This window comes from Pleurodeles waltl, chromosome 9 (assembly GCF_031143425.1).
Source record: "Pleurodeles waltl isolate 20211129_DDA chromosome 9, aPleWal1.hap1.20221129, whole genome shotgun sequence".
Lineage (NCBI taxonomy): Eukaryota > Metazoa > Chordata > Amphibia > Caudata > Salamandridae > Pleurodeles > Pleurodeles waltl.
In genome coordinates, this window is record NC_090448.1 from 293,221,714 (window position 1) to 293,249,300 (window position 27,587).

The 27,587-nt window shown below is 41.6% G+C and overlaps 1 protein-coding gene across 2 annotated transcripts in view; it reads right to left on the reverse strand.

Annotated features, from left to right (window-relative positions):
• CACNA2D2 (calcium voltage-gated channel auxiliary subunit alpha2delta 2) overlaps window positions 1–27,587 on the reverse strand; it is a 1,401,889-nt gene that overhangs the window by 142,874 nt on the left and 1,231,428 nt on the right. Inside the window, exons 23-24 of one of the 2 annotated variants that reach the window (XM_069206763.1) lie at window positions 25,091–25,111; window positions 3,212–3,272 (exon numbers count right to left, since the gene is read on the reverse strand). In XM_069206763.1, coding sequence (XP_069062864.1) covers window positions 3,212–3,272; window positions 25,091–25,111 — 82 coding nt within the window. The remainder of the gene's footprint in view (window positions 1–3,211; window positions 3,273–25,090; window positions 25,112–27,587) is intronic. The other variant, XM_069206762.1, reaches the window with a different exon arrangement.

A 27,587-nucleotide genomic window follows, 5' to 3' on the forward strand; every position in this document is an offset into this window, starting at 1 on the left:
ATTATATGAAAAGAAAATAAAGAAGACAAATAAACTGTCAACTGGTAAACAAAGGAAACATTTTCCAGGAAGTGTCAAATTTGATGGCGAGAATATGAAGGGAGGCATCCAGCCTATAATCTACTGACATCTGTAACTTGCTTAGGTCATCAAACAGGCAATATTTGGTTGTCTTGATGCATTTCAACCAAAACCATAGTCCAAAAATCCAAAGGCTTAATAACTCTTCATGGCTCATGTACATACCTGTATGTATAGAAGACACACAATATACATACCTACATAAGTATATATGCAATTATTGAATATTTACATATATACATATGCCATGTGTGACTCGATAATGGGCATGCATTGCTTGCTATGGCTTCATCTCTGAGGTTGTTTGTTCTACCTATTGTCCACAGATGGGGAAACTGACACAACACAGACACCGATGACGAAAATAGGGTCACATGTAAGGCTACCAATTGCCTCCAAGTCATAAGGTAGGTATAAGATAGCATTCGGAGCCTACTGTCATGGTGAACATCTACAATATCACACAGCAGGACCACTGTGGACTTGCACAGTGCACTCTGGGGATAAGAAGACTTAGGAAAGGAAACCAGGCACCAGGAGTGCTGTGGAAAGTCACAGTTGGTGTTTTTTCACATTACGACTTGAAAGCGATTAGCAGCACAGGTTGTAGCAAAATGGTGGTGGGGGAGATGGCCAACATGATGGGACAGAAGAATAAATTATGGCAGGAGTCTGTATACACTAATGTTCCTTAATCTGGACAAGACATTGCGACATAGCCGAAGTCCCTAATATAGAGTAGGGCATAGTGGAATTGTCTTGGTGGGAAAATGTCTTTGAAGAGAGGGTAATGGAGGCAATTAAATAGCTGTCAGGGTGGTTTCTGGCAAGAGGTTTCTTATAAAGGCTGTAGCAAAGGGGATCTATTTGATGGGCATGAGGCTTTAGGATTAACTTGAAGGGGATGGGTAGGTTGGACAGAGATGCCAAGAACTGTGCTAGTAAATATGGCGACGGGAAAGGCAAGAATAAAGATGATTTGATGCTAAGAAGGAGAGAATGAAGTAGAGTGAGGGTTGTATAAGAAAGACAAGAGGTGGAGAAGCATAACTAGAGCTAGGTGCAGTACGCTGGATGTAGGGTATAAGAAAGATCGAAGGATGAGACATGAGCAGAGGAGAAGGCATTAACTGTGAGCAAGAGTAAATGCAACTTGGAATAGAGTGTTAGGAGCTGCAATAGAAGATAAGTGGGTTCTGGATAGAGAGTGCTGTGGAAAGAAAGAAGAGTCGACTAGAAGGGAAGTGTGAGACTCAGCTGAAAAGAAGCATGTTGGGTTGAACTGAGGATATGGGTTTGAATGGGAGTTAAATGATAAAGTGAGTTTATGGACCACAAGTGAAATTGAGTGGGTCACAATGAACTGCAGAGGCCTGATTTAGAGTTCTGCAGACAGGTTGCTCCATTAAAAATGAGATGGATATCCAGAATGCAAATCTGAATGTAAATGGAGTGAGTGAGTGGAACGGGGAAGTGGCCAATAAAGGAGATTATGTGGCAAATGAAGAAGAATGCTACAAGAAAAACAAGGCAATCATAGATGCATGCAGGATGAACTAGAATGATGAGTGGGTTAGCTATAATGGAGGGAATGTGGGTGACCTCATATGTAGGGTGAGATGGAGCTTAGAGCAGGGGAAACAGATCTGTGTGTTTGGTGAAAGGTGGAAGAAACAGTGGAGAGTAGTCTGACTGGAATGGAGCATGGTGGGCCCAGAGACTAGCATACAAGACAGAGTGGAAAAGGCGATCTGGAATAAAAAAATAAGAGTGAATGTAAGAATGAGAGGCCACAATATATGAAAGAGTAAAAGGGTGACCGTTGAAAGACTAACAGATCAGGAAGTGGACTTCAGTTGAAGAAAAGTGCTGACACGGAAGAGATTAAAGCTGCAAAGGAGGTGTTCGTGGTAAGAAGCAAGTCAGAAAGGGTGACAGGGAGACAGAGTGGTGACTTCAATATATGGTAGTGTCCTCAATAAGAGAATAGGGAAATGAGCTACAGACAGTGGGGAAGAAGATGTGGAGACTCCACTGTAAACTCCAAATGTGCAGCTCTTTTGGTACTAAAATTATTGAGGACCAGAAAAAATCCAAACAAATAACCGACTGCTCTAAGTGAAACTGTCAGAACATTGTCCCAACCTCCACCCTTTTAATAGATTCCATTGACCTCCATGTTCCAATAGTTCCTAATGTTTCGGGTAAAGATTCCACTTTCCAAACTTCTTCCTACAGCTCCCACATGGACTTTACCTAACTGATGTCAAGATATTCCTGACCAGAGGGTGAGAGTGACAGTGGGAGATATTTTTGTATGGTAATTTGTTTTTGGATCTGTAGACCTGATTCCCAAACATTTTTGGTGTATAGTTGTGATGTATTAAATGGTTAGTTCATTCCATTGGATTTCGAAAATAGACACTTTCACAAACACAGGGAAATCTTTGTGACTAAAATAATTATTTCCTGGAGTAACCATGTCTATTTCCTGAAAATACATGAGGAAGTCACATACAAAATGTGAGTAAGACACAACTCATCGAAAATGCTTTTGCATATTGAGCCCTATATTTTGTAGATTGTGTTTTAAATTCTATTATAAAAAGGTGATGTGACAAGAGTTGCAGTACCAAAAAGTGGGTGGTACAATTCACTAGTTGGCACATAAAAAGGGTAAGTAGGGAAATAAAATAGTACGTGATGCAACAAGGCAGTCTGGGAAATAGAGAAGAGAACTTGATTGTGCAATATAGATGAAAAATTCAGGGATTGATAATGGAATTGTTAGTTCATTGGTGAAGAAGGGAGCATGTGCCTTAAAACGTTTGAGAAGCAAAGGCAAAAGAGTTAAAGGGCAATAAAGAATGGTTGTCTGAAAAAGTAGGAAAAGCAGACATTGAGGAGACAGAGCGTGGGTGCTTGGATCACAAGCATGTTGTAAGAGATTATCTGAGATTATCTAGTGAAGTAACAAGACATCCATAGAAGGAGGACTGCACTAATCAGAAGGGTGGGTGACCAAGTGGGACACACACAATCAAATAACATGGAATGGCAGATAGGGTGATGAGTGAGACACAGGGTGGCTTCGAAATAAACACCTCAGCAAGCTCACACGCAAAGCTACCTGGGAGCTATGAACACATGTCCCTCGGACTCAAAGCTGGTGGGCAACAGGGATTCAAAATCTGCAACAGAAAGGTAAGGTTATCCGGCAGGGGTTAAGAAAGGAGAGACCTGCCCGCAGGCAGAGTGCAGGCCTCAAACAGTTTTCTTTTGTTATCTTTTTTAACAAGAGAGAAAAACAATAGTTCTGCCAGCGGCAGCATCTCAAGGACCTTGTAGCCAATAAATTTTCAACGTTTTTTGTTTGTTGCATTTGGTACAATCAGAAATGAAATACAAGATTTGTACATTTTGTATATGTATCAATATAAATTGTATATCTACATATACACACACACGCACACATATATATATTTATGGACATGTTTGGTTTTATATATATGCATGTTGGTGGTATGGGATCTCTCTCTTATTACATCGACAAAAAGGAAATCTATGGAAAATAAATAAACACATGCTTCGTCAGCGGGTGAAACAACATTGTTCAATTTTTGATTGTTAAAAAACAAAAATCATATTTTTCAGGCATCGACATGGCCAATCCGGGTGAGGGGTTGGGGGTGTCCTGTATGAAGACAGTCCAACCAAAAGCTTTTCACAACAGTACATTTGGAAGGCAGTGCATTGTGGGATGGCTGTTGCCCATCGGCTGGTCTGAGCTTTCAGGGAAGACAAAGAGCACAAACACCAAATGTCAGCTAAAGACCAATGGATTCCTTGCCATCATTTCCCATGGCTTTCCCCAAATTGTACATACGAGCCCACTCCATTCATCCACAGTACATGGTTACATTAATGTCTGACAAGTACCTAGCCACAACCCTGCATTCAGATTCCATGGATAACTCCTATCTGAGTGCCTACCAGCTCTCACATATCACCCCTGAACCCAACTGTCCCCAGTCTGGATGCAATACTATTTAAAAAGACATTCTGGGACACTGCAAGTAGACATTTTTCCATGAATGGTTGAAGCGGTAAAGTTTGGATGTGGATATCTAAGTGAGTTTTATATTGGAAGTTCGACTAAATTATGCACTCCGCAACTGTAACTGGGTGAGAAAGATGGATGTGGTAGGCGTTGTTCAGGCACAAGGACAATGATTAGAGATGGACAGCAAATTAGAACAGGGCACAGTGATACAGAATAGGGATCTACATCTAGAACAACTGTTCCATAGTTCTGCACTGCTTTTAAGTGTAAACTTTGCATGATGTTTCATCTGCTTATGGGGCTTGAGTGTGTCGAGGGAGTAGAGTGTCCATGAAGAGTGGTCCAGAGGACAAAGGAATTGTGTAGTAGGGGCATCAAAACATAACAGAGTTTGAGACTCTGCAGGCAGCGGAATACCTCTGAAATCTTGAGAGCTCTCTGTAAAGAGTTGTGAACAAGGTTGAGGGAGTCTGTAGTAGAGGTTGACTTCTTAATGGGGCCTGCATGCCTGGACGGAGTAAGCTCTCTGTCTGGCGAAGGCTATGTGTAGAAATGGCTGAGCCACATAATGAGGTTTTGGTGTCTACACAGAGTAGACTCTTTATCAAGAGTTGGTTAGAGTGCAAAGGTTGTACGTAGTAGTAGCTTGCCAACCTAATGGGGCTTGTGTGTCTGTAGAAACTGGACTCTCTGTGTAGAGATGTGCACAGGGTGAATGCTGCGCATAGTAGAAGCTAGTCCATTTAATGGGGTTTGTATGTCTGCAGGGAGAGGTCTCTCCGAAAACAATTTTGCATAGTTTGAAGACTGTATGTGGTAGTTGCGTAGCCACCTAATTGGGCTTGGGTGTGCAGATGGAGTGCAGTCTATGTAAACAGTTGAGGATATGGTGAATGCTATTGTAGTACACACTTGTTCATGTAAGGGGACTTGTGTATATTGAGCAGTGGGCAATACTATAATCATTTTATTCATGCACATTTAATCTGTGCTTTAAACAATTCTGTACATTTAATACTTATGAATACATATTAAAGGCTATTTTGGTTTGTAGAGTAAATTAAACACAAGTAGGTTGCATCATGTCATCAGTGATATCGTCAATTATGTCATTTGAGTTGTCATCGGTGATTTAATCAATGGTGTCACTGCACATGCCATGAGTGATGCAATATGTGAAGGAATAAGCAGTGATTAGTTATAGTTAGTTCACTGAACTATAACTGGTGAATTTCAGTGTATACTTAGGTATATAACCATCATGTTTTGACTGATATTTTCACCTAACTATAATGTTTCTTTAACCTTTGTTTTTTAAGTTAAACTCTAGTTTTTTTTAACAAGTTTTTTTAAACTATTTTGATTTTGCCCTTTGTTTTTTCAATGAGTTTCTAGGTTTTTTAATGTAAAGTTAGAAAATATTACTAGACTAACCATAGCGTCACTTTAACTTTTGTTTTCTTTCAGTGAATTTCTATGTTTTTTAAAATAAAGTAAAATGAAATTTTAAATGTAAAGGTAATGTGTATTTTGTTTTAATGTTGTGCAGTAACTTCATAATTCTATTAAATAATGGTAAATTGTAAAGTGAATCATTAAATATATTTGTATTTTCTCTTTCTATGGCCTCACAGATATCTTGTGAGGCCGAGACACCCAAAGGGAAACACCTGCAGGATTTACATGTGGGTTTTGCTTCTTGTTCCGGGTCTCACAGTAGTCCTGGCGTAAAAACAAGTTTTCATCAGTATAAAAGAATGTTTTACAATAAAGTTTGAGCCAAGAAGTTCCTTAGGTGGCTCAGATTATAAGGGTCCTGTCAGAATTTTCGTGGAGAAATTGTTTTGTTTATACGATTTATGATTTCACAAGAGTCTTGCACTAATCTAGCACGACTAGCGAAAGACCAATTACATACACATTGGTTGTAATCACTGTCTTTCTCTATTTTAATGACCATCCCACCCATTGGAAGGCATTTAGGTCCCACTACAGAGTAGTCCCCAATTGCTCTGCTGAACCCTGCCTTCATTTCTTGGATTTTTTGGGAGCTTTTTATCAGGGAATTCAAACAAGGGCATCAGGGAAAACAGATCTTTGTGAGGAGGTAGAACAGGAAATAACACCACTAACTAGGATTCCCTAATGTAGAATGTCTTTGCAATCCCTTCTAGTGAAAAAAGGTATTATGAAAAGTGTGGAATGTAAAATCTGTAAGAAGCAGTTTGTTGGAAAAACAATATTTGCATGGCAAAACAGGCATGTGAAACACATGTGCAACCTCAACTCTCTACAACTAGCCAGGGCACAGGTGGAGCATGATGCTACCTAAACATCATCGTCAAGTGCAGCAGGTACAGTTGCTGTTGGAGACAGAGTTCCACCACATATGCCACAGGTGTTTTGAGAATACGCACCTGAGTTCTAGGGAATGATAAAATGCTGTTCCAGAAGCAGCAAAATTGTCACAGTTGGAGAGCAATGGTGTTTGCACACAAAGTTTATTTTTGAATTTCCAAGTTCTGATGCGTGTTTTCTTACTTTACATACCCTTGAAGAAAAATCTGAAAAAAAACCTAAAAAAACGTAAAGACTAAAAAAAAGAAGAAAAAATTGGTTCTTATAGGAATTGTCCATTCTGGTTCAAAATAGGCAAATCTAATGTTTGCCACGTGTGTGTCTTTATGTTTCCATATTATAACAGTCTGCTACAACAGTCTATTGTTATCATTAGAGAATTCTGTTATGTATTGAAATAAAATTGAAGTACTAATAACAATAAATGTATGCTAGAATTCTAAAGATTTTACATCCGATGTGTGTTGCTTCTGAAATGCATACCTGATATCAAATGTATATTTCTATTTATAATGTGACAGAAACTACTTTTCCAGTTATTTTATATTCAACAGTTATACAATGAAACACACTGCCTTGTATGTCTTTGTATAAAGAGAGTGTTTCATGGGTCTTCTATGGCCATACCCATGGATTCAGTCATACACTTTGATGTAAGTCTATGTATACAACAACGTGTAGACATGAATTGTGCCAAAATGGTGCACCTCTCCAAGGGTGGCATAAGATAGAAAAATATTTTTACTTATCTTTGTTTTTTGTTCTCTTTGCTATTTTCTGTAGTACATACACAGAGGAAGTAGCCTTAATTGATAGTTTTAGCACATAAAGGGGTCCCTTCTTGTACAAAAACTAACTTAAGTACAATCAGATACTATTGAACTATCGCACTGCTGACTAAGTATAACTTGCACCCCTATAGATTTCAGATGTGAGCAGAAATGTAATAAGTGAGGTCATTAGGAGTGCATCAAAGCCTTGAAAGTTATACTTATGTCTATTATGTATAGCTGGTGAATTTTCCTAGTATATTAGTTTTTAAATGGTAGTGTCTTTCAATTAATTTCTAAGATATGTTACAAACTTACTACCTTCCTCACATGTAACTCCACTTTAACCTTTGTTTTTTTCAGCCAAATTTGTATGCTTTTTTGTAATGCAAAGAAATATCTTATTATGATATGCTTGCAGCAAACCTCATGCAGACCACAGCTTTTAGCTGGTGGACCCATCAAATGTTGTATGGGATTGGCCACCCGCATCTCTTTGACTGCACCTCAAAAATCACCTACCTACAAAGGGTTTTGTACAGAGCGAAGGGTGTGTGTAGCAGGGGCTTGCACACATAATGGGGTGTGGGTGTCAATCGAGCGGCCTCTCTATAAGCCATAGGTTGTGTGTAGTAGTGGTGTACTTCGGGCTAGCACATCTAATTGAAAATAGGTGTGAGGGGGAGCGGGCTCTTTGTAAAAAAGTGTACAAGGAGTAGCGTGTGTGCAGTAGTGGCTTACACACCTAATGGGGTGTGGTTCCTCAGCAGGAAGTAGGTTATACATGAGATCTTCCCTACAAGAGATAGGGTGTGTGTAGAGGCTTAGCCACCTAAGGGAGCATAGTCGTATGGAGGGAGTGGGTTCTGCATGAAGACATCTGTACAAGGGGCATCACCACTTGCATCTTACTGATTGAACCTGAGAGACAGTCTACCTGCAAAAGGTCTGGACGAAGGGTGTGTATAATAACAGTTTGCAAACCTAATGGGGCATGGCTGTCTAAAGGGAGTAGGCTGTCCATGTGGTCTTTTCTACAAGCTGTAGGGTGTGCATAGTAAAGGCTTGTCCCTCTAACGTGTCATCAGTGTCTGGAGGGAATGGGCTCTGCATGAAGACTTCTGTACAAAAAGTAAGTTGTGCATTGTAGGTTTCTGGGCACTCTCTTCTCATTGATTGCACCTGAGAGAGCATCTACCCTCAAAGTGTCTAGTATAGGGTGAAGGGTGTGTGTTGCACACCTAATGGGGCATGGTTGTTTCCGTGAGGTTTTCTCTACAAATTCACAGGATGTGCGTACTACAGCCTTTGCCAACTAGGGGAGCATGGTTCTCTGAAGGCAGTAGGTTCTCTAGAAAAAAGCGTAAAAAGCATAGAATGTACCCTAATTGGGTGTGGCTCTCTGGGGAAAATAGGTTATTCATAAGACCTTCTGTACAAGGCGAATACTAGTATCTTGGCAACCTCAGAGTGCTTTTGCCTTTTTTAATCCCCCTACTCTAAAAATTATTTAGATTCCTTTCACAGGAACTGAATCCCCATGGCCTTTAATGGCAGCCACAACATTTTACTTCGTGTTGCGGCCATCAATCACCTCACATAGTCTCACTGGACCCCCACTGGCCTAACCAATCAACTGTTTAATTGTGTCGGGTGGTTCCGCAGCAACAGATATCTATACACTTTGAATCTTAAATTTTGCTAACATGGTAAAACAGAATTACAAAAATGTATTAGAATATGGCTTCCACTAAGTAACCAGTCTAAATTAAAATTAAAAGTGGCCCAATATGGTATCATGTTAAAAATTGTAAAGGAAAAAATTGGCGTTATCTGACAAGGTACCAATGAAAAATCTATGACAAACACTTACACCCCTAGATCCTTGGTGCATCGATAGGGGTTCTTCAAAATATATTAATTCAGAAGGAAGATATCAAGTTCTGTAATCCCACAAAGGAGGAGAGGGAGTGCCCACATTATGGGGACACAGGCTAACAATCAGAGGGCATAGTATATAATCCTCAAAATTCAATATTTACCCAACCCAAAGGTGGACAGGGGATGCCTACTCATACAGATAGATAGGACTTCCAATCCTTCACATTTCTCTTACACTCAAGCAGATTTCATATGCTTGGTAGTTGCTGGTAACTACTGAAAAGATCTACGGCAAAGAGCCCTCATGTGGGGTCCGTGGGGCATTGCAGTGTCGGCCCGGCGAGGAGCAACACCTGATGATGAAGCATCCCACCTAATGGTGAGTGAGGCCACTTGCTCCTAAAAAGCTAATGCTTTGAGTGACCGGTGTGTCCTCGACGATTAAGTATTGAGGCATACTACTTCCGGAACAGTGCATCTGGCTAGACTTTGCATTCGTATTTTGGGAGACTGTGCGCTGGACCGTGGAAATACTTCCAGTCCCTTTTTCCTTTGATAAACAGAATTACACCACATCACAAAAATCATGATTTCTAGATAAAGATCTAGCTTTCTGCCAAATTTGGTGTAAATCTGTTTATCCATTTTTTCTATATTGTTGTTTAATTTCCCCTAAGAAAAATTCTTAAGGAAAAAGTGTTTTGGGACCGTCCTCCCCCTTATCTCATCACTAACTTGAAGGATCACCCTAAAACTTTCCAAGAGGAAGCCAAGGTGGATGATTTTTTTTTGTAAAGTTTGTGAACATTTGTCAAATCATTCATCCGCGTGTACTCAGTGCATAATCATTATTTTTCTATATTTTTCTATGAGGAATACTTTTTTCTCAAGGCCTAATCCTTTTTTTTACACACCCACAACATGTATGGGGAAGGGAGGAGTGTTTCCTTTTCAACTGATCCCTTTATAGAAGTAATTTTGGATGTTTCCAGGGCCAGAAAGAACCTGCATACTACTTATGAATACTGACATATCTACACAATTGTGATTATTTGCCTATTTCTTTACATAGTCACCCAGGAATGACTAATGTCCGCCACTGCCACCACAATTATGAGCACAGACAATTCATCTGTAGATTTTCTGCATTTTCAAATCAGATCTGTAAGTAAAAATGTATGTTCAAATCAAATCATTAACATTTATAAAGCGCGCTACTCACCCGTGCGGGTCTCAAGGCGCTAGGGGGGAAAGGGGGGGTTATCGCTGCTCGAACAGCCAAGTCTTTAGGAGTCTCCGGAAAGCGGAGTGGTCCTGGGTGGTCCTGAGGCTGGTGGGGAGGGAGTTCCAGGTCTTGGCCGCCAGGAAGGAGAAAGATCTCCCACCCGCCGTGGAGCGGCGGGTGCGAGGGACGGCAGCAAGTGCGAGGCCAGCGGAGCGGAGGGGGCGGGTGGGGACGTAGAAGCTGAGGCGTCTGTTGAGGTATTCCGGTCCCTTGTTGTGGAGGGCTTTGTGTGCGTGGGTGAGAAGACGGAAGGTGATCCATTTGCTGACTGGGAGCCAATGCAGGTGTCTCAGGTGTGCGGAGATGTGGCTGTTGCGGGGTACGTCGAGGATGAGGCGGGCCGAGGCGTTTTGGATGCGTTGCAGGCGGTTCCTCCTTTTTGTTTTACCACATATCAATGCTTGCGTCTGGAATGTGCACTTATGTGCACAAATAACTATGAGCTGGAAGGACTATGTTACTTACCCTCTAAGTTCTATTCATAGCATGCAGTACTATAGATTCACATGTGCTGCACACACCTGCAATCTAGTGTTGGGCTCTGGACGTTTTTTTCCTTTAAAGAAGACTTTCGATCCACAAGGTATTTGTGACTCCTCCTCTAGTGGGAACAAGCATGGGCAACAGCTTCACTGTTAGATTGTTTTCCACACAGTGGGTGAGAGTAGGTGTGGAATAGTGAATAGATATGATAGAGAACTTGATAGGTTGAAGATATCCATAGAAAACACTGTCTTCAAGGCATAGGGGAGAGCGCATGTGAATCTACTGCACTAAGTTTGACAAATAGATGCTTACAGAATAAGTGGCAATCAATTTATAACATGTGTGGCTTTAAATACACATGCTCTGCTTTAACTGTAAAGCAGTACTCTTCCAAATAGTAGCTTTCAGGTGCATAGTGCAGTGGTCTGACACAAACGTCTTAGGACTGTTTTGACAGACTATAGCTTGTTGCCTTGCAAGAATAACCACACAATAATATTTTGGTGTCTGTGTGGAGTTGACCACATGGTAGCTTTACAAACGTCAGTTATGGGTATGTTTCCAATGAAAGCCTTATTGGTGCCCCATTTGCAGGAGGAGTGAGGTCTGTGAGGGCGCAGTTAGGATTTTCTTGCCTTTCAGGTAGCAGCTTTGGATGTATCTGATAATCCACCTGGCTGTGTTTGCCTTTAAAATAGAGCAACCATAATGAGGTTGTGCAAAGGCAACACAAAGTTGTTGTGTTTTATGGAAGGACCTGGTCCTATTTATGTAAATCCTTAATAGCACTCTTGATGTCAAGCGTATGTAGCACTTATCAATTGTGTGGTTAAGGTGAAAAAGAAACACATCCATGGGTGGGAATTTTGAGGTAGTTCTAAGGATAACCCTGTCATTGTGGAACTAGTAAAAAAGGGCCTTGCATAGTGTGAGCCTGCCCAAGGGGCATATTGACCACGAGGAAGGTGACCTTTGAGGAGAAGAGTGGTGCAAGGTGAGAATGTAGTGGTGCAAAATAAGGGCTCATGACCGTGGCGAGTTCAAGATTGAGGATTCGGACTTGACAGGTGGCATCCTAGTTGGGATGACACATTTAAGGTCTTTTATAAAGGTTTTGATGACAAAGTTTTTGAACAGAGGGGAGTGTTCCCTGTTCCGCATATAGCAGCAATAGTGGCTAGGTGAAGCTGCATTGAGGTATAGGCTAAACCTCACTTCTGCAGATATAAGAGGTAGAAATGATATCTTGTACTGCTTGTGTAAGAGGGTCCCAGCTGTTTGAGGCACAGTAGTAGAGTAACCTCTTCCACTTAGCGGCAGGTGTGCCTGGAGGCAAAGTTTAAGCATTTTGTATTCTTCACAAATGGCAAAGAGGTCTATGTCTGGGAGACCCACAGACGGAAGTAAGGGAGCAGGACTTGCGAGTGTAGTTCCCACTTGGTGACTTTTTGCAGCATCCAGCTGAGTAGGACTGCAAATCAGAGGCCAACCCTAGGAGGTACTCCCCTAGGAGATGTGCTTGGTGGTGGATCAATCAATAGAATCAATGCTGACAGCTGCATTGAGTGTGTGCCGCATTGCTTGTGAAGATAAAACAAGGCAGTCATGCTGTCTGTTCACACAAGGGCTACTTCCACTTAAATGTCTTGAGGTTAAGGCATTTAGTGACAGCTGTATGGCTAAAAGGTCCAGATGTTTGACGTAGAGACCCTGTTGATAAAGTGGCCTCGGTCCCTGGATGGTAATTTGCAATAAGATGCCCCACTCCACCCAGCAAGTGATGCATTTGTGGTGATGGTCAACTGTGGAATTAGGTCTGTGAAAGGCCTGATTCGCAGCAGGTTATTGATTTTCCAACACTGCAGAATGATGGATGCTGGCCCTTATCACAATTGTATCCACCCAGTGGCCCTCCACTTCTTACCACTGTGCCAACAGGCACTCTTGAAGTGGACGCATATGAAGCCTTGTGTGAGAGACTATGGCTATACAGCAGGGCATCATACTTAGGATGCGCATCACTGTTATAAATGTGAGAGAATGGAGTGACTGAAAAAGAGGCAATAGCTGATGAAATGCTGCTACCCTTTGATCCGTTGCCTTGGCAGTAACTGCACTTAGGACAGACCCCGGAAAGGGTTGGACCTAAAAGGGCTATATGTGAGACTTAGTGGCACTGAATGTAAATCCAAAGCTGTGGAGCAAGGATATGGCACCTGGGTTTGGGTTGGGCACTCATGTCTACTTGCACTCTTGATCAGACAATCATCTAGGTAGGGGAAAAGATGAGGCTCCCGTACAAATGGGGTGGGTACGACCTCCAATCATTTAGCGAAGACCCATGGAGGTGTGGTCACTCTGAAGGGCAATACTTTGAACTGGTAGTGGTGGCCACATACCATGATGTGGAGGTATCAACTGTGAGCTGGAAGGATGGGTATCTGGAAATAAGGGCCATATGTACAAACACTTTTTCCCATAGACACAGAATGGGGAAACACCTTTGCTACATCTGGCCCAAGTGTCTTTCAGGTGTATTCTGATCATGATGATGCATTGAGGAGCAGAAGGGACAACATCTTTTAGGGTGACCATATGGAAATGCTTCAAGAGGATATATCTGTTGAGAGGCCTGAGATTGAGGATTGGCCTAAGAGAGCCATGGTTCTTGGGGATGAGGAGGTACAGGGAGTAGATGCCTTTGCCCTGGTGTTTGGGTGGGGGGACTGCCTATATGACCCCTTTGAGGAGGAGTGCTTGGACCTCCTCCTGTAATAGGGCAAGGTGTCCTGGGCTAAGAGTGTGAATGCAAGGTTCGATGTTAGGTGGGTTTGAGGTGAGCTTGTGGCAGCAGCCGTGCTCGATAAAAGATAAGGCCCACCAATCTGTGGTGATTTCCTTCCAGCAGGGGAGAAACCATTGAAGCCGCCCCCAACAGGTTTGGTGAGATGGGGTGTATGTGGGGCAGGTCAGCGTTTGGAGATGGAGGCTTCTGTGGAGGGGTACGTCTGCCTCCACTCTTAGAGGTAATACCTCAGAAATTGCCCCATGTGTATCCCCTATCTCCCTGTTAGTGGTAGGCCTGCTGCTGTCGGCTGATACAACTGTGTTGGGTTGGTAGCGCTAGGCCCATCCCTGGGTGCTAGCACGTAAAGGGTACCCATGGCCTAAGTGGTGCCTGTGTCCTTCTTTATTTTTACTAACATGTCATCAACCCGCTGGCTGAAGAGGTGCTGTCTGTCAAAAGGCAGGCTGGTGAGGTGTTGCTGAACCTCTGCTTGAAGCCAGGAATATGCAGCCAGGAGTGGCTGAAGAGGATGACAGATGTGTTTACCCCTCAAACAGCGTTGTTGAATGAATGCAATGCACACTGTATACTGGCATAAGAGACAGTTTTACCCTCTTCCACAATGTCCTCCCTCCTTTTTTCATACTGGCCAGGGAAATGTTACTGTAGCCTTCATTTCCTCCCTTTACGCTCTGTAACATCAGGACAGGAGTCCACAGAATTGCTAATGTGCCAGTGCGTGGTAGAGCCAACTACCACCCTTTTTCAGCTGCATCAATGCTCTTGCTCTCCTTGTCTGGAGGGGGAGCATCACCTGAGGCTTGGACTGCCGGTCTTTTACAGGTGATGGAAATTGCTAGGGTGTCTGGGAGGAAATTCCCTTTAATACATTGGGGATAAGATGGAGCATGCTTTAACTTTTTCTCGATCCCGGTTGTCACAACCCAGGATTTCCAAGTATTCCGGAAGACTTCAAGTGCAGACTTGCCCATGCCCTTTAACATAGACAGAAACTAGAGGGATTGCGTGGTTGTCAACAGTCTTCACTAGGAAATCATCATCTGCTGTAACATGTGTGTATACCTTTTGATAGGTGCCCAGGGTGACACCATGGTATGCGGGGGTGTTGTGTAGAGGAAAGCCTTAACAAGCATACTCTTAAGGTTAGAGTCCATAGAAGACTCCTCATCATAGTCCTACCATGGATCATCTATGGGCTGAGGGTAGATAGGCACCATGAAGTCCTCTGCTGGAGACTAAAGGCTAGGGCTGTGTGAGGGTTCCGGTGACCCACGTGGCAAAGTCTTAGAGGGTGAAGGTGGTGGAGCAGAAGGTCCAGGAGGTAGTCTTGGAGGTGGACCTGGTGGTTGAGGAGTAGACAAAAGACTGTTTTTTGCAGGAGCAGGCTGTAGAGGAAATTCTGGTTGTGGAGTGTCATTGACCTTGAGCCTCTGCTTTTTAGGCAAAATCTGTCAGAGGTGGCAGGTACTTGTTGGAGCGGGAATGAATAATGATCCATCACTGCCTGTCACTGAGCTCCTTTTGGAGCTTCTCACAGTTGGCTGTAGAAGGTCTGAGAACAAATGCTGACCTAGGCAGTGACTTTGTTTTCGTCTTCGTCAATCCTGAGGTGGACTTTGGAACTCGAAGGTCGATGGGGGGGTCATAGCTCCTGCTTATATCCTCTCTTGGCTCTGATGGCTTTGCCCGGTGCAGAACAGCACCTGAGGGTGGCAGCGGACCATGAGTTGGTCTGTACACGGGGCTCTCAACCCCAATATGTGGTTGCTTATGTGTCTTGGGGGTCTGGGTGTCGACCGTACTCATCCGTCTTGGGATGGGCTTGATAAGAGGTCTGGGATTGACTGACATTTGAAAAAATTTTGAGCGTCTCTTCTTTCTGTATAATTTTCTCTTCTTCTGGCCCCGAAGAATCATAGCCAATGTCAACTGGGCTGGGCTGATGGAACACTGGAAGTTCATCGAATTCTTCCTCCTAGGCGCCGAGTGGGTCCACTTTGCCGTAGAAGTCTGGGGTTTTGGGCATTGATTGGTACATCTTGTTGTGAGTTGAGTGCCTATCTCTCCACCGCTGAAGGATCTTCTGTCTCCTAAGACCACGCTGGAGTTGCAGTGGGTGTCGCCTTGCTCTGTGGAGAGGCAGAAATTACAAATGCAAATGCTGTGTGGTCAGTCTAGGGGACTTCATGTGGCACTGGAGGCATCCAGTGAAGAAACTCTGTTCCATCACCCTCTACGATTCTTTGTTCTTCAAAGTCAGTAAGGAAGATGTGGGACCCTAAAGGGCAGAGCAGCCCGAGGGCTGGGAGGCCCAATCTTTGCTTACAGTATCCATAGCTCGTTAAGAGAGAAGGAAATCTCAGCGACGGGAATGGAAATAATGGGTCCTTGAACCACAAAACCAGGGGGTAAAGTATATTCTAAGTGGGGAAGCAAGACTAGGAAATTGACTGAATGGACCTTATGGTCTGCTGTCAGCCCGTACAGCCCAAGATGCATAGTTTCATCTCATTACTATCACCTTTTCAATAGGATGATCTCTTTGTTCACCAATAGTATGATCTAATTTTCATAAAATGCTTATTTGTACATCTGCACTTGCAGAGTCTCCAAAAGCTCTGACTAGGAACATAATGACTTTCTTAATAATGAAAAAAGATCTGAGATGATGGATATACCATTTGAATGATTTAAGTCAAAATTAGTCCAAGATAATTAAGCCAGCTGCGAAACTCCCCTCCCAAACACTGATCAAATATGCCTGCAAAGAGGTTACTTTCTATCATAACCTTTCTTCATCATTAAAATAAGCAAAAGTGGGAGTAGTTGTCAAGCCTAGAGGCAGATTAACATAATGTATAGGATGAGCCAGCCATTTCTATTATAATCACTTGCATATATGCAAGTGCCCAAGCGCACGTGGATGATTCTTTGGGCATTGAATTCGCAGTAAAGGGGCAAGGCTTGTGGCAGTGCCCAGAACGTTTGTAAGTTCGCTCTTTATTCAAAAATTGAAACACTCCCCTTCACCCTCCTTCCCCTACAACAGTCATGCCCAGACTCATGGGAATATGCAAGGGAGATGGGGTAGCATTTGACAGTACCTGGCTTGGAAAATCCCATGAGGTTACGCTCATGTTCTCCATAATTTAGTCAGAGCCATATCCCTCCAGGTGTTTATGTAGGGGATGGAAAAAGCAAAAATGCATTTCAGAGGTAGGGCCTTTTAAGGTCTTTCCTCTGAGAGGCACTTTGTTGACCAACACGGATGGATCGTGAGAGGCTTGCTTTGGTCAGTATAACCATTTTAGCCACCTACCTGGGTCTGGTGTTTCTGCCACTTATTAGTTCAGCAGGGAGAAAATGTTTTGTGCAGCTTTCATACACATTGCTCATTCCAACACAAGCATGCAGCCCCCCTCTGTCAATCAGGAGATCTCAACGCAGGAAAAGCCTCTTGCACTTCAATACACAACATGCTCATTGTGCTATGTGGTGGCAATGCCTGGCATTGTAAATGACTGATCCTCATCTTTTTTTTAATATCATTCCCTTTTAACAGGTTTATCCATTTGCCTATTTACTGCCTGCGAAATTCATTCTAGAAAACACAGTTAACTGAACAAGCCAATGGTACACCCCATATTTGCCGACAGCATGTTATTTCTCGTCCAAGAGGTTACATGGTCCTTCCATTCTTTATCTTGCAAACGTACCCTGCTAAGAACTACTGTACGTAGCCTGAAACCTTTCAAATCTCAATCAAGAAAAATACTCAATAAAGCACTGACCACACCCTTTGGGCTATACATTTTCAGTTTTTTTGCTATTCTGAAAGGAGGGGCACATGATAAAGATAAACTGATGTAGTGACTGGTTAAATCAATGTAATGCACCCTCTTCTTCCCACAATGCTTTGCAGGGCGTGCAACTGCAGTGAAGCCGTTGGTTGGACTGTTGCTTTCGAACAGGACTGTTACAGTGGAAGGGTCTGGATACAAGCCAATGGAAGGAAAGAAGGAAGAGGAGTACAAAACATTACTTTTTGTTTCATCAGCATGTCCATTACAGGGTTACTAGGAGCAGACAACTCAAACTGGAGAGAACAGGGCTGCATTGTTCAAGAAGGGGGTCTAATAAAACTTTTTACCTGTATGTGCACACTTTCATTTTCATAATTACCCTTTGAGGCTTTCCACCAAGCAACTGAAAACACCACCAGTCATGCTCCCCACACTGTTCTTAGCCACCACATGTTGGAAAGTTATTCTAGAGATCTCACAGACAAGAACCATATCAAATGTGTCTCATGAGAACTCTTGAAAATGCTTTCAAGATTCCTTAAGACCTCCATTTTCTCCAGGTGTCTTTTTTGGCTTTAGATGTCCTATCTTAGTGAGCCCTTGCTAACTTGGCTTGGGGCTCCCTTTACAAATCAATTCCTTGTTTTCTTCCCACCAGACCTAGTGGGCATATGCTAATTGAGTGATTGGACATTGTTCCAAACATGCATGGAAAATCGCTCCAGTGGTATATATGGCTGTGCACCGCACACTGTTATTTACTACTTTCTTGTTGTATGTGGCATCCTTCGCTGGTATTTGTCTCCCAGATGTTGCCTTGGTCGATTCAGTTTCTTGGTCTTGAACTTGGACTTTTTTGGATAAAAGGACATGCTATGCAAAAATGCTACATGAATGCATCCTCTTTTTAAATGATGATACATCTAAGAAAGAGATGATGTGTCATGTTGTGATCAAGGTGACACTATTGTGCAGGTATTATCTGTTGTACAGATGTGCTAATGTGCGTAACACTTGAGATGTTGTCCTACATTTACTAGCAGAGGGACAATTAAGTACTTTTAAGTGCCAGGTTACTAGGGTGATGAAGGTGGTAGATTTACAGTGGTGACAATGCTTTATACATGGTAGTGTTCATCAAGCCATGTGTTAAGAATTTAAGAGCATCCAAAATAGGGCTGCAGTGTGCAGACGTTTCCAGATTTAAACTTGAAGTGGCCTCAAAGTGGCATTGAGGCAGCAGTATGTCAATTTTTAGGAGACTGTATTTGAGTAGATGGAACATGGTAACAACTTAATAACCAAGCTGTGCTGCCAGAGAGGCTAAATTTCAATCAAAATGATCATTGTAATCACCATGATCTCTTAACACTCCCTGCACCCATTATTTTCAATTTTCCTTGAACATTTTCAGTGATGCATTGCTAGAATTCAACAAGAAAAGAGAGACGCCATGGAGAACATATTCTAGTAAAAGTCACTTAGTGTTTTTTCCAGGAGTGCAATGCCAGACTGCTGTTCTTGTGTGAGATTCTGAAAGTGAAGGACTTTGAAACTTTAGAAACTTTTAAAACATTTTGCAGCATCCTAAAAACCACATCACTTCTTTTAGTTATTCAATGAATGCTGCATGTGATGAGTCTTCCTCAGTTCATAAAACAGTGTTTTATTTTTTAAGAGGCTCACTTAATCCTTGGGTCATTCCATCATTGAGGTCACCTTCGATGGGAAAAGGATGTTCAGACACCTCCTCTATTTGCTAGCTGACAGACTGCAGCTCATGCTCTTTGCCTTTGTCAGTACTTCTGGTGGAGAAGAAACCTTTTCAGATGCCCATGTTACCTAACTCAACCCCTTTGCACAGGCATTTGAAAAAAGGAATTTGGGTTTCCCATGATGCTCAGCTTACGAGTAAAATGATGAATAATTTTCCAGATTAAGTCCTTATGAGAATAATCTGTTTGTGTACTTTTAAATTCTATGACCCAGACTCATTTGAAGCAGTGGGATCATTTCTAGATATTGGTAACTGCCAAACACCGAGTCCTTGTCATTATTTTCATACCCAGAATCCGAATTCTATCAACACCCTGAGACCCTCCTTATGTTTAGTCTAGATTTTGACCCTCGAGTTGCCTGTAGCACTTAAAATGGAGCTCATTCTGCACTATTTTGATAATCATTATGCAGAAATGCATGTCTGTGTTTGGTCATAGTCCCTGCCATGACAACATGTGCCTCTTATGGATCAGGTAGTGGGTTAAATGCAGTTGGCCCTAGCCCTGAGAACACTGATAGTTCATGGCATTAGAAATGTAACTTTGGTTGTTAGTTTAACAATAGTAGAAGCAGGAGATTAGGATATTGATGATGATTCAGTAGTATGTAGATGCCCCACCCCTTCAGATGGTTCTGGCACCACAGTCCTCATACAGGACCCAGACCCTACCGTCAGACCATTCCTCAACTGTCAGTAAAACTGAGTTTTCTTTTTTTAATGGTATGCTGATGATTGGTCTGCTACCCCATGAATGGTAGGAAGCTTGGGGGCTACTTGTTATATTTTTCCATTGGCAACGGTCACAATCACATCAAAGTAATAGGAGTGGTTAGTAGGCACTTACCCGTAACCATCCAAAACAACAGCAGAGCTGTCCACACGTTCACACACTTCACCAACATCAGGTCATAGCTGATGTCACAGGAGATTAATATAATGCAAAAAATATGAAGCAGAATGCATCAATATAGCTGGTTTTGAAGACACCACTGTTATCAGGCTATAGCACTGAAATTTAATCTGAACAAGGGAAGGCATGTGTGGCTGTATGTTGAGGATTTATTAAAGGGATACTTTCGCCAAAAATCTAAGGATCTTGGGTTAGCAGCATCACCAAATCCATGCATCACTAGTGCAGAGAGAATATTCACAAGAATGTAATGACAAAATGAAGCATGATTTAGTTTTAGAAACAAAAGCTGTGCCACCGATTAACATTAAAGCTGTGATAGAATTGGAATCTGTCTGCTGAAAAACTTTGAATGCAAGTGTATTTGGAAAGACTACGGAACAATTAGCAGCAGAAACAGTGAAACTCCCAATAATGCAGTGTAGGCATTGTGAAGCTGCTACTATTTTGTCGAAAAAAAACAATAATTCTCCTCATCTATATGATTTAGTAGACCTATTTGCAGAAAATCAAGGAATAGGAATAGCTTCCATAGCTACACAAAATTCTAAAATAGACAGGGCACTTCAATCCCAATGATACGGTCAGCTAATGATAGAGAAGCCTGGGATTTGAATACATTTGGTAGGAGGATGGAGCCTTCACAGGAGCTATCAGGCTGTGGCTGTAACCTAAGGTCTTCACATGAAATAATAAAAAACATACCTCCTACCTGAGTGGCTTCATACTCTTATGTGAAGACCCTGCCCTCCAGGTACAGGTCACCTGGTTCAATTAACAAAACTGCTATCATTATGCCAATTTTTACTTTAGATAAGAAAGGACCCCTTTGATCCATCAAAATGATGACAAAATATAAGGACAGGACTTCACAGTTATGGGCTAAAATCAATACAAGATTCAAAGGTGTCATGGTCACCATGGTGACTTCATAGGAAAAGGCCAGTTTGAGATCTTCTGACACTTACCCCTGTTGTAGCATATATTTAAAATGGCAGAAACCAAAAAATTATAACCTCATGGTAGTCACCTGAAAATACAGAAACCTGAATACATTTCAAAGCTTTAAATAGATTGGGTAAAACACCACAGAATCTCAACAAAACAAGTATGTGTAAAATACCCAGACATTACTCACTTGTAGAGGTTCCCCGGTTAAACAGAGCCGGGAGGCTTCCATGCACTTTGTACTCCTTCAACTAGACAGGCTTGTAGTTCTTAGAATTATGAAGATGCCAATGGGTAGGCTTCCAGGCAGAAGAATTTTGTCAATGTTGTATTATTTGAGTTTCCTCTTACTTTATTGAGTGTCAGACACCCGCGTCTTTCATATATTCTGCGGATAAGTGGCAAAGCCTTAGTACAATACTTAACACAAGGGTCCTTATTGACATCTTCCATCTTCTCTTGCGTTTTGGGAACAGCGCTTTTAAACAACTGCTCTTGAATTTCAGGGGTGCTTCTTCTAGTTGCCCCACGTGATCCACCTAGGCTGAGTTGGCGTGGATGCCTGCCTTGCTTAGAAGTTACATGCTGGAAACTACTTATTGAAATTGTTAGACAAGTAATTGACTCAATTGACTATTAGAGTGACTGGTTGAAGAGCCTACTGTTGTTGGCAGACCGGTCCAAAATACAATATTTGGCCCAAGTAGAACTAATGCAAGGAAGGCCTCTATTAAGTTTTCTTGAGAAGCAAGCTGTCGTTCAAGGTGGTGAATTGTTAACTTGGAATATTTTGTACCTTAAGGGACAAGATCTTAACTTTAAAATTAATTTTCCAATTGCACCATTTTATAGATTCATATATTGTGTATAATTCTGTCACTGGTAGATGGACAGAGGACATACTGTTTAATTAAATGTTAAAACTGCATGGTGTCAACCACAGCATGCTGTAATATTCCATGATGAGGTCATATATGTTCCACATCTAAGATGACATATGCATGTTGAATTTTGTATTAAGTTTGGGGGATGCTTGTAGTATCTTAAACATTAAAAATAGCAATCTTGATTGACATTGACAGCACCACCCACTATATTGAGGATGCATATGAATATACACTCACCAAAAGCTGAACAACAGCTGTTGTTTCTTTTGCGCATAAAATTATTGTTTGTTGACAGTAAAGTAGTCTCCCCCCTTTATGGACATGGGTGGAAGTTGGACTAATAGCAAATAGATTTCTTAGTACTATCTGTCTTACCACTGTATCTTGTCACATGGAAATATGGACACTGATGAACAATTGTCCTCAGGACCACGTTGCAGCAATTCAAAACTATGACAGTGGCATGTTTCCAATGAAAGTTCAAAGGTGCATCATTCTTACTTATGGAATGAGACCTTGCGCAGTGTATTGTGGTGTCACGAATACCATAAATTAATCCATTGACAATCCAGCATAAAGTAGGTGTCACAATGTTTTCCCATATTTCAAAAAGCAAAACACAGAATGCGTGATACTCCTATTCGCATCACTATAGTGAATAATGTATTTGGAGTCCATGCCAGTAGTGGAGCCAAGAGTGGCGAGAGGATCATTGAAGTCTCTCTAGAAACTTATGCATAACCTGTGATCTAGGTAAACACAGGCTGTCTCCTTCAATAATGCAATTGAAATTAAATGCTCCTACATAGATTGACTACATGATGTAGCCTTAATTAAATGTAACAAATAAAAAAATAAAAACTTCCTCCACTGTGAATGTGAACGGTACCTTGTGGGACTTATTTGCCAGTACACCTGATGCCACAAAATGGTTCCACTTTGCTGAGTAGCACTTCTAGTAGATGATCTTTGAGTATTTTCATACATTTTTTGATAAACCAAAATAACCAAATTCTATGACTTTGGGAGTTATGCTGCAAAATCCAGAGACTTTTAAAATGGGTTTAATATGTTTAAGGTGGTTCTACATCATCGCCAAGGTATTATGGTCTAACAACAATTTACAGTGTAGTTTCTGTCACTTAATACACAAATGTAAGACTTTAGTCTGCCTGACTTTTTGCCGACCTTAGTATTAGTAGTGAGCAATGAAAAATAAACCTTAGCATTGACCTAAATTGTGCAGCTTGCCTTTTTGTGCTTTGATCAGAGAAATTAGGGTGAAGAGCATGCCAATTTCATATGTCCTTCAAGATAAGCTTCAGGATACAAACTAAAAATGAGAATCTGTTCTTTGTCACAAAGGTTCTCCAGTCCTCATCCTATTTCTCAGGCCCAGCTGTCCTCCCACGGGATGTCTTGCTCCATTGTTCTTTTCCACACAGAAGTTCTACAATTAGAGATGCAGGTGGGATCTCTCATTATCCCATTGATAGTATGTGGGAAGAGGTACGGGACAGAGACGTATGATTGTATGGATAGTACCAGCCAACGGACAGCTTGCATTCTTTAGGCAGAGTGATCTCAAACTTATGCACTGGAACGGGGAAGGGAGAATCAGAGCAATGCAGATTTCTGGTAAACAATCTGGATATCTCCTAGTATGTCCAAAAAACAAGACTGTGGTCACCAGAAAACTATCACTTGGACAGCTAATTGTAGATGTATGATCCTCAATTGTGAAACATTAGTTCACTGAAACACAAATATTAAAGAAACTGGTTTGCATCTCTAATAAAAAAAAACAGTGATAGATGGTCGTGCATTGTTTCTTAATATTTTTGTTCTTTCGAGGGGTGGACGTCTGTTTTTTTTTTCTTATTGAACCTCCTACTTTCTGCTCCCTCTGCTTTTTTCTATGACGCCATTTCATAATGTGTACTGCCATTAGATTAACATGTCGGAGCTGTGTTTAGCACGGCTGGGAATTTTATTGCTCGTATGATTCATATGGTACTGTGAGTCAGCAGTAGACAAGCCCTGCTGCATTAGGGCAATTTATTAACATTAAATACAACTTTGAAATGAAAAGGTCTTTGTTTTGCAAATCAATACATTTCACTTTTCTTTTAAACACGTACTTCATGCCACCTTCTATTTTGTTCAAACTCTTCCGAAGTTGCTCACTAGAACTTACCAGCTGGCTCATTCATTTTGCATTGGACAAGCTCACTTCTTAGATGTGAGTTTGGACACCTACCTTTTTATGGAAGTAAGCATAGTCAAGATACTGGGTGGCCAGGGCATTTCTGCACTCATCAGATATACACAAACAAATCAAAACAACACTCCATAAGGAAGGATATGGAAGCCATCATCGCCTCCCAACCCCATCCTGAATAATCATTCAACCTCATAATCGTCCAACCTCACTCAGTCCTCTAATCTTTCATCAGCCCTGTCCTTCACAGTTTGAGTTGTCCTAAACAAGACAGGTGAGGGTAAGAAGTTGGGAAAAGGGAAAGGCAAAGGAGGAGAAAAATCGGTGAGCGAACACAAGAGAGGGAACAGAGATGGAGAGGAAGGCTGAAAAAACAGGGAGATTAAACCAGTGACAAAACCTTATTCAACAAAAAGACATGTTCACTTGCACGGTAGATTTTTCTCCTGCAAACAGCTGAAGGTGGGTTTCAGACCAACATATAAAGAAGAAGGGTTAGGAAGTGGAGGAAGGAGAGGAGGAACTGAACGGATATCAGGAATGCAACAAAAGGGATTTTTTTCTAAACAAAAATGGAAAAGAGAGAAAGGGTTAAGGATAGGAGTGCAGACAGAAGGAAGGCACAAGGAATTAGTGAAGGCAGTGGTGGTATCAGCTGGCAAACGGGCAGGAAAATGGGCAAGCAGGCAGGAGAAGGGTAAGGAAACGGTGAGGGCTGAGAGGTTTGAAGGAAGGTGGAGGAGGGAGTGTACCGAACAGGAGGGTTGGATACGTGAAGGCTAAGTGGTCTTATACTGGTCATACTTGCCCTTCAATTTCTTGTTTGGTGCTGTGTAAGTCCACGACAGAAGAGAGAGCAAGAAAACAAAAAAGAACGGAAAAAAGAAAAAAGAAACAGAAAAAAAGAGGGGGGCGGGTGGAAAGGAGGAGGGGGGTTACAAACAATATTTTATTCAATCGCCGTTTGAATAAAAATATTGTGTTTCATAATCATACTAAAAAGAAACCAAAATAACCTCCAGCAAACAACGACATGAAAAGAAAGCAAAGCCAACTGCAGAAAACACCACAGAAATGGACAGGGCCCACGCGGTAGAGGGGGGGCGATCCGCGACTGGGTCCACGTGACACATTAACGGCTTGTCCGTTTAACAACAGAAAATAATGATCAAGAATTAGTTTATGAATGAGAAAAAGGGCAAATGCTGAATGATCTTGACACCTAAAAGATCCAGAGCCATACTGTGAGGAGTCCAGATAAAAGATAAGGAGATGGGAGAAGCATGGCAGAAGGAGAAAATGAAGTAAAGGGTAAGAGTAAGAAAAAGAAAGACAAGAATAAAACTGTCACAGGTAGGAACGTGAAAGAAATGAATAGAAGGGAAGAGAAGGTGGGGTGGGAAAGTACGCTGGCAGTAGGAAAGATGGAGTAGGATAAAGAAGAAGGAGGAGAGACAAAAAAAGAGATAAGAAGTGGATGGAGTGGAGTCATTGAGTAACATAATTGTCAAGGATAAGGTGTAGGGCCCAACAGAGAGTGGGGAGCATGGTGAAGTGAGAGGGTAGGATGATGATCAGGAATGGAAAATTGTGCAAGAGAATATGGGTGCAACATATAAAAGTAATTACCCAAAGAGATGTAAAGATTGCATTAGGAGAGAACGGTGACAAAAGGAGGAGTGGTGCTTCATGAGAATAATGACAATACGAAAAAGGATAGCAATGGACAACAAGGTAAACAATTAATTGGTTAGGAAGAGAGAAGGTCCAACAAGGATGAAAGGACAAAATATTTGAACATGACTAAATGGAGAGAGATGTGGAACAGAGGGATGAAGCAAGAGTTGCAAGAGAGAAGTAAGAGAGTGAGGCTTATGATAACTTCAAATGAGAGAACAAATGAGGGTGTAGCATATGAACGGGAACAAAATAAAGAAGAAGTGGGTAATTGATTAATGTAGCATGAGACATGAGGAACTAAGATACAGAGATGGGAGAATAAAGCCAACCAAAATGAGGGACAAAAAGAAGACTGAGACAGAAGAAAAGAACATAGATGAAAGTAAATAAATGGAACAATGGAGAGTAGAAACTGGAAGAGAGAAAGGAGTGGGAGAAGTCAGTATGGGAGGGAGACAAAGGAGAAATGGAGTGAGAAGGGCATTATGGAAGAAAAAAGACAGCTAAATGGGCAAAGGATAAAAGGAAAACACTAGGGGATAAGTAAAAGTGAGGCAAATGCAAAATGAGAGTGGGTATGGTCAGGAGAAATAGGGAAGTGGGAAGAGAGAATAGATCCAAGGAATGGCAAGAAGACACAAGTGATACTAAAGTAAAAGAAAAAAATTAAAAGAAAAAAAGGAAGAGAGAACAAAAGCAAATAAGACACAAAAGGAAAGAAATGAATGAAAGTGAACCAAAGATGGAAGGACGTGAAAGAAGCAAAGGAAACAGAGGGAGGGGAGAATTAAATGATAGAAGGCGGGCAGAAAGTAAGGCTAGAAGGAAGAACAGAAGGAAAGAAGGACAGGAGTTGGGGAAGAGGAATGGAGAAAGAACAAAAAGTAGAAGAATTAAAAGAAGGGGGGAAAGAAGGAACAAAATAAAGGCAAGGAAGGAACAATAGAAAAGAGGAAGGGAAACAAAAGAGAATGTATGAAATGAATGAGATAGCAAGAGAGATGGATGGAAAAAAGAAATGTGGAAGAAAGAAGGGAAGAAGGGATGAAGGTAGAAAGGCAGGAAGAAAGGTTACAAGAGAGAAAGGAAAGTAGAAAGACAGATAAAAGGGAGCAAGAGAAAATACAAAGAAGGACAGAAGATTGGAAGCAAAGGACAGAAGGAGAAAGGGAAGGGCGGAAAGGAAGAGTGTAGGAAAAAAGATTAATAGAAGGAAAGAAGTAAGGTAGAAAGGAGGGAAGGTAGGAAGGTAGGAAAGAAAGAGGGCAGAAAAGAGGGCAGGGAGGAAGAAATTCAAGCTTAGGAGGGATGAATGAATGATGAAGACCCCAGGATAAAAAGAATGAAGCGTAGAAAGGAAGGGCAAGAGATGGGTGGAAGAAAAAATGAGGAAGAATGAAAAGCTGAAGGAAGAAACGTAGGAAGAAAGGTTGCAAGAGAGTAAGGAAGAAGAAAAAGAAGAAAGATACTATGGATAAAAGTGAGCAAGAGAAAATACAAGGTAGGACAGAAGAATGGAAGCAAGGGATAGAAGTAGAAATGAAAGGAGGAAGAAACAAAAGGGTAAAGGAAAGAAGTATGAATGGAAGGAAAGAAGGAAGGAAGGAAGAAAGAAGAAAGGAAGG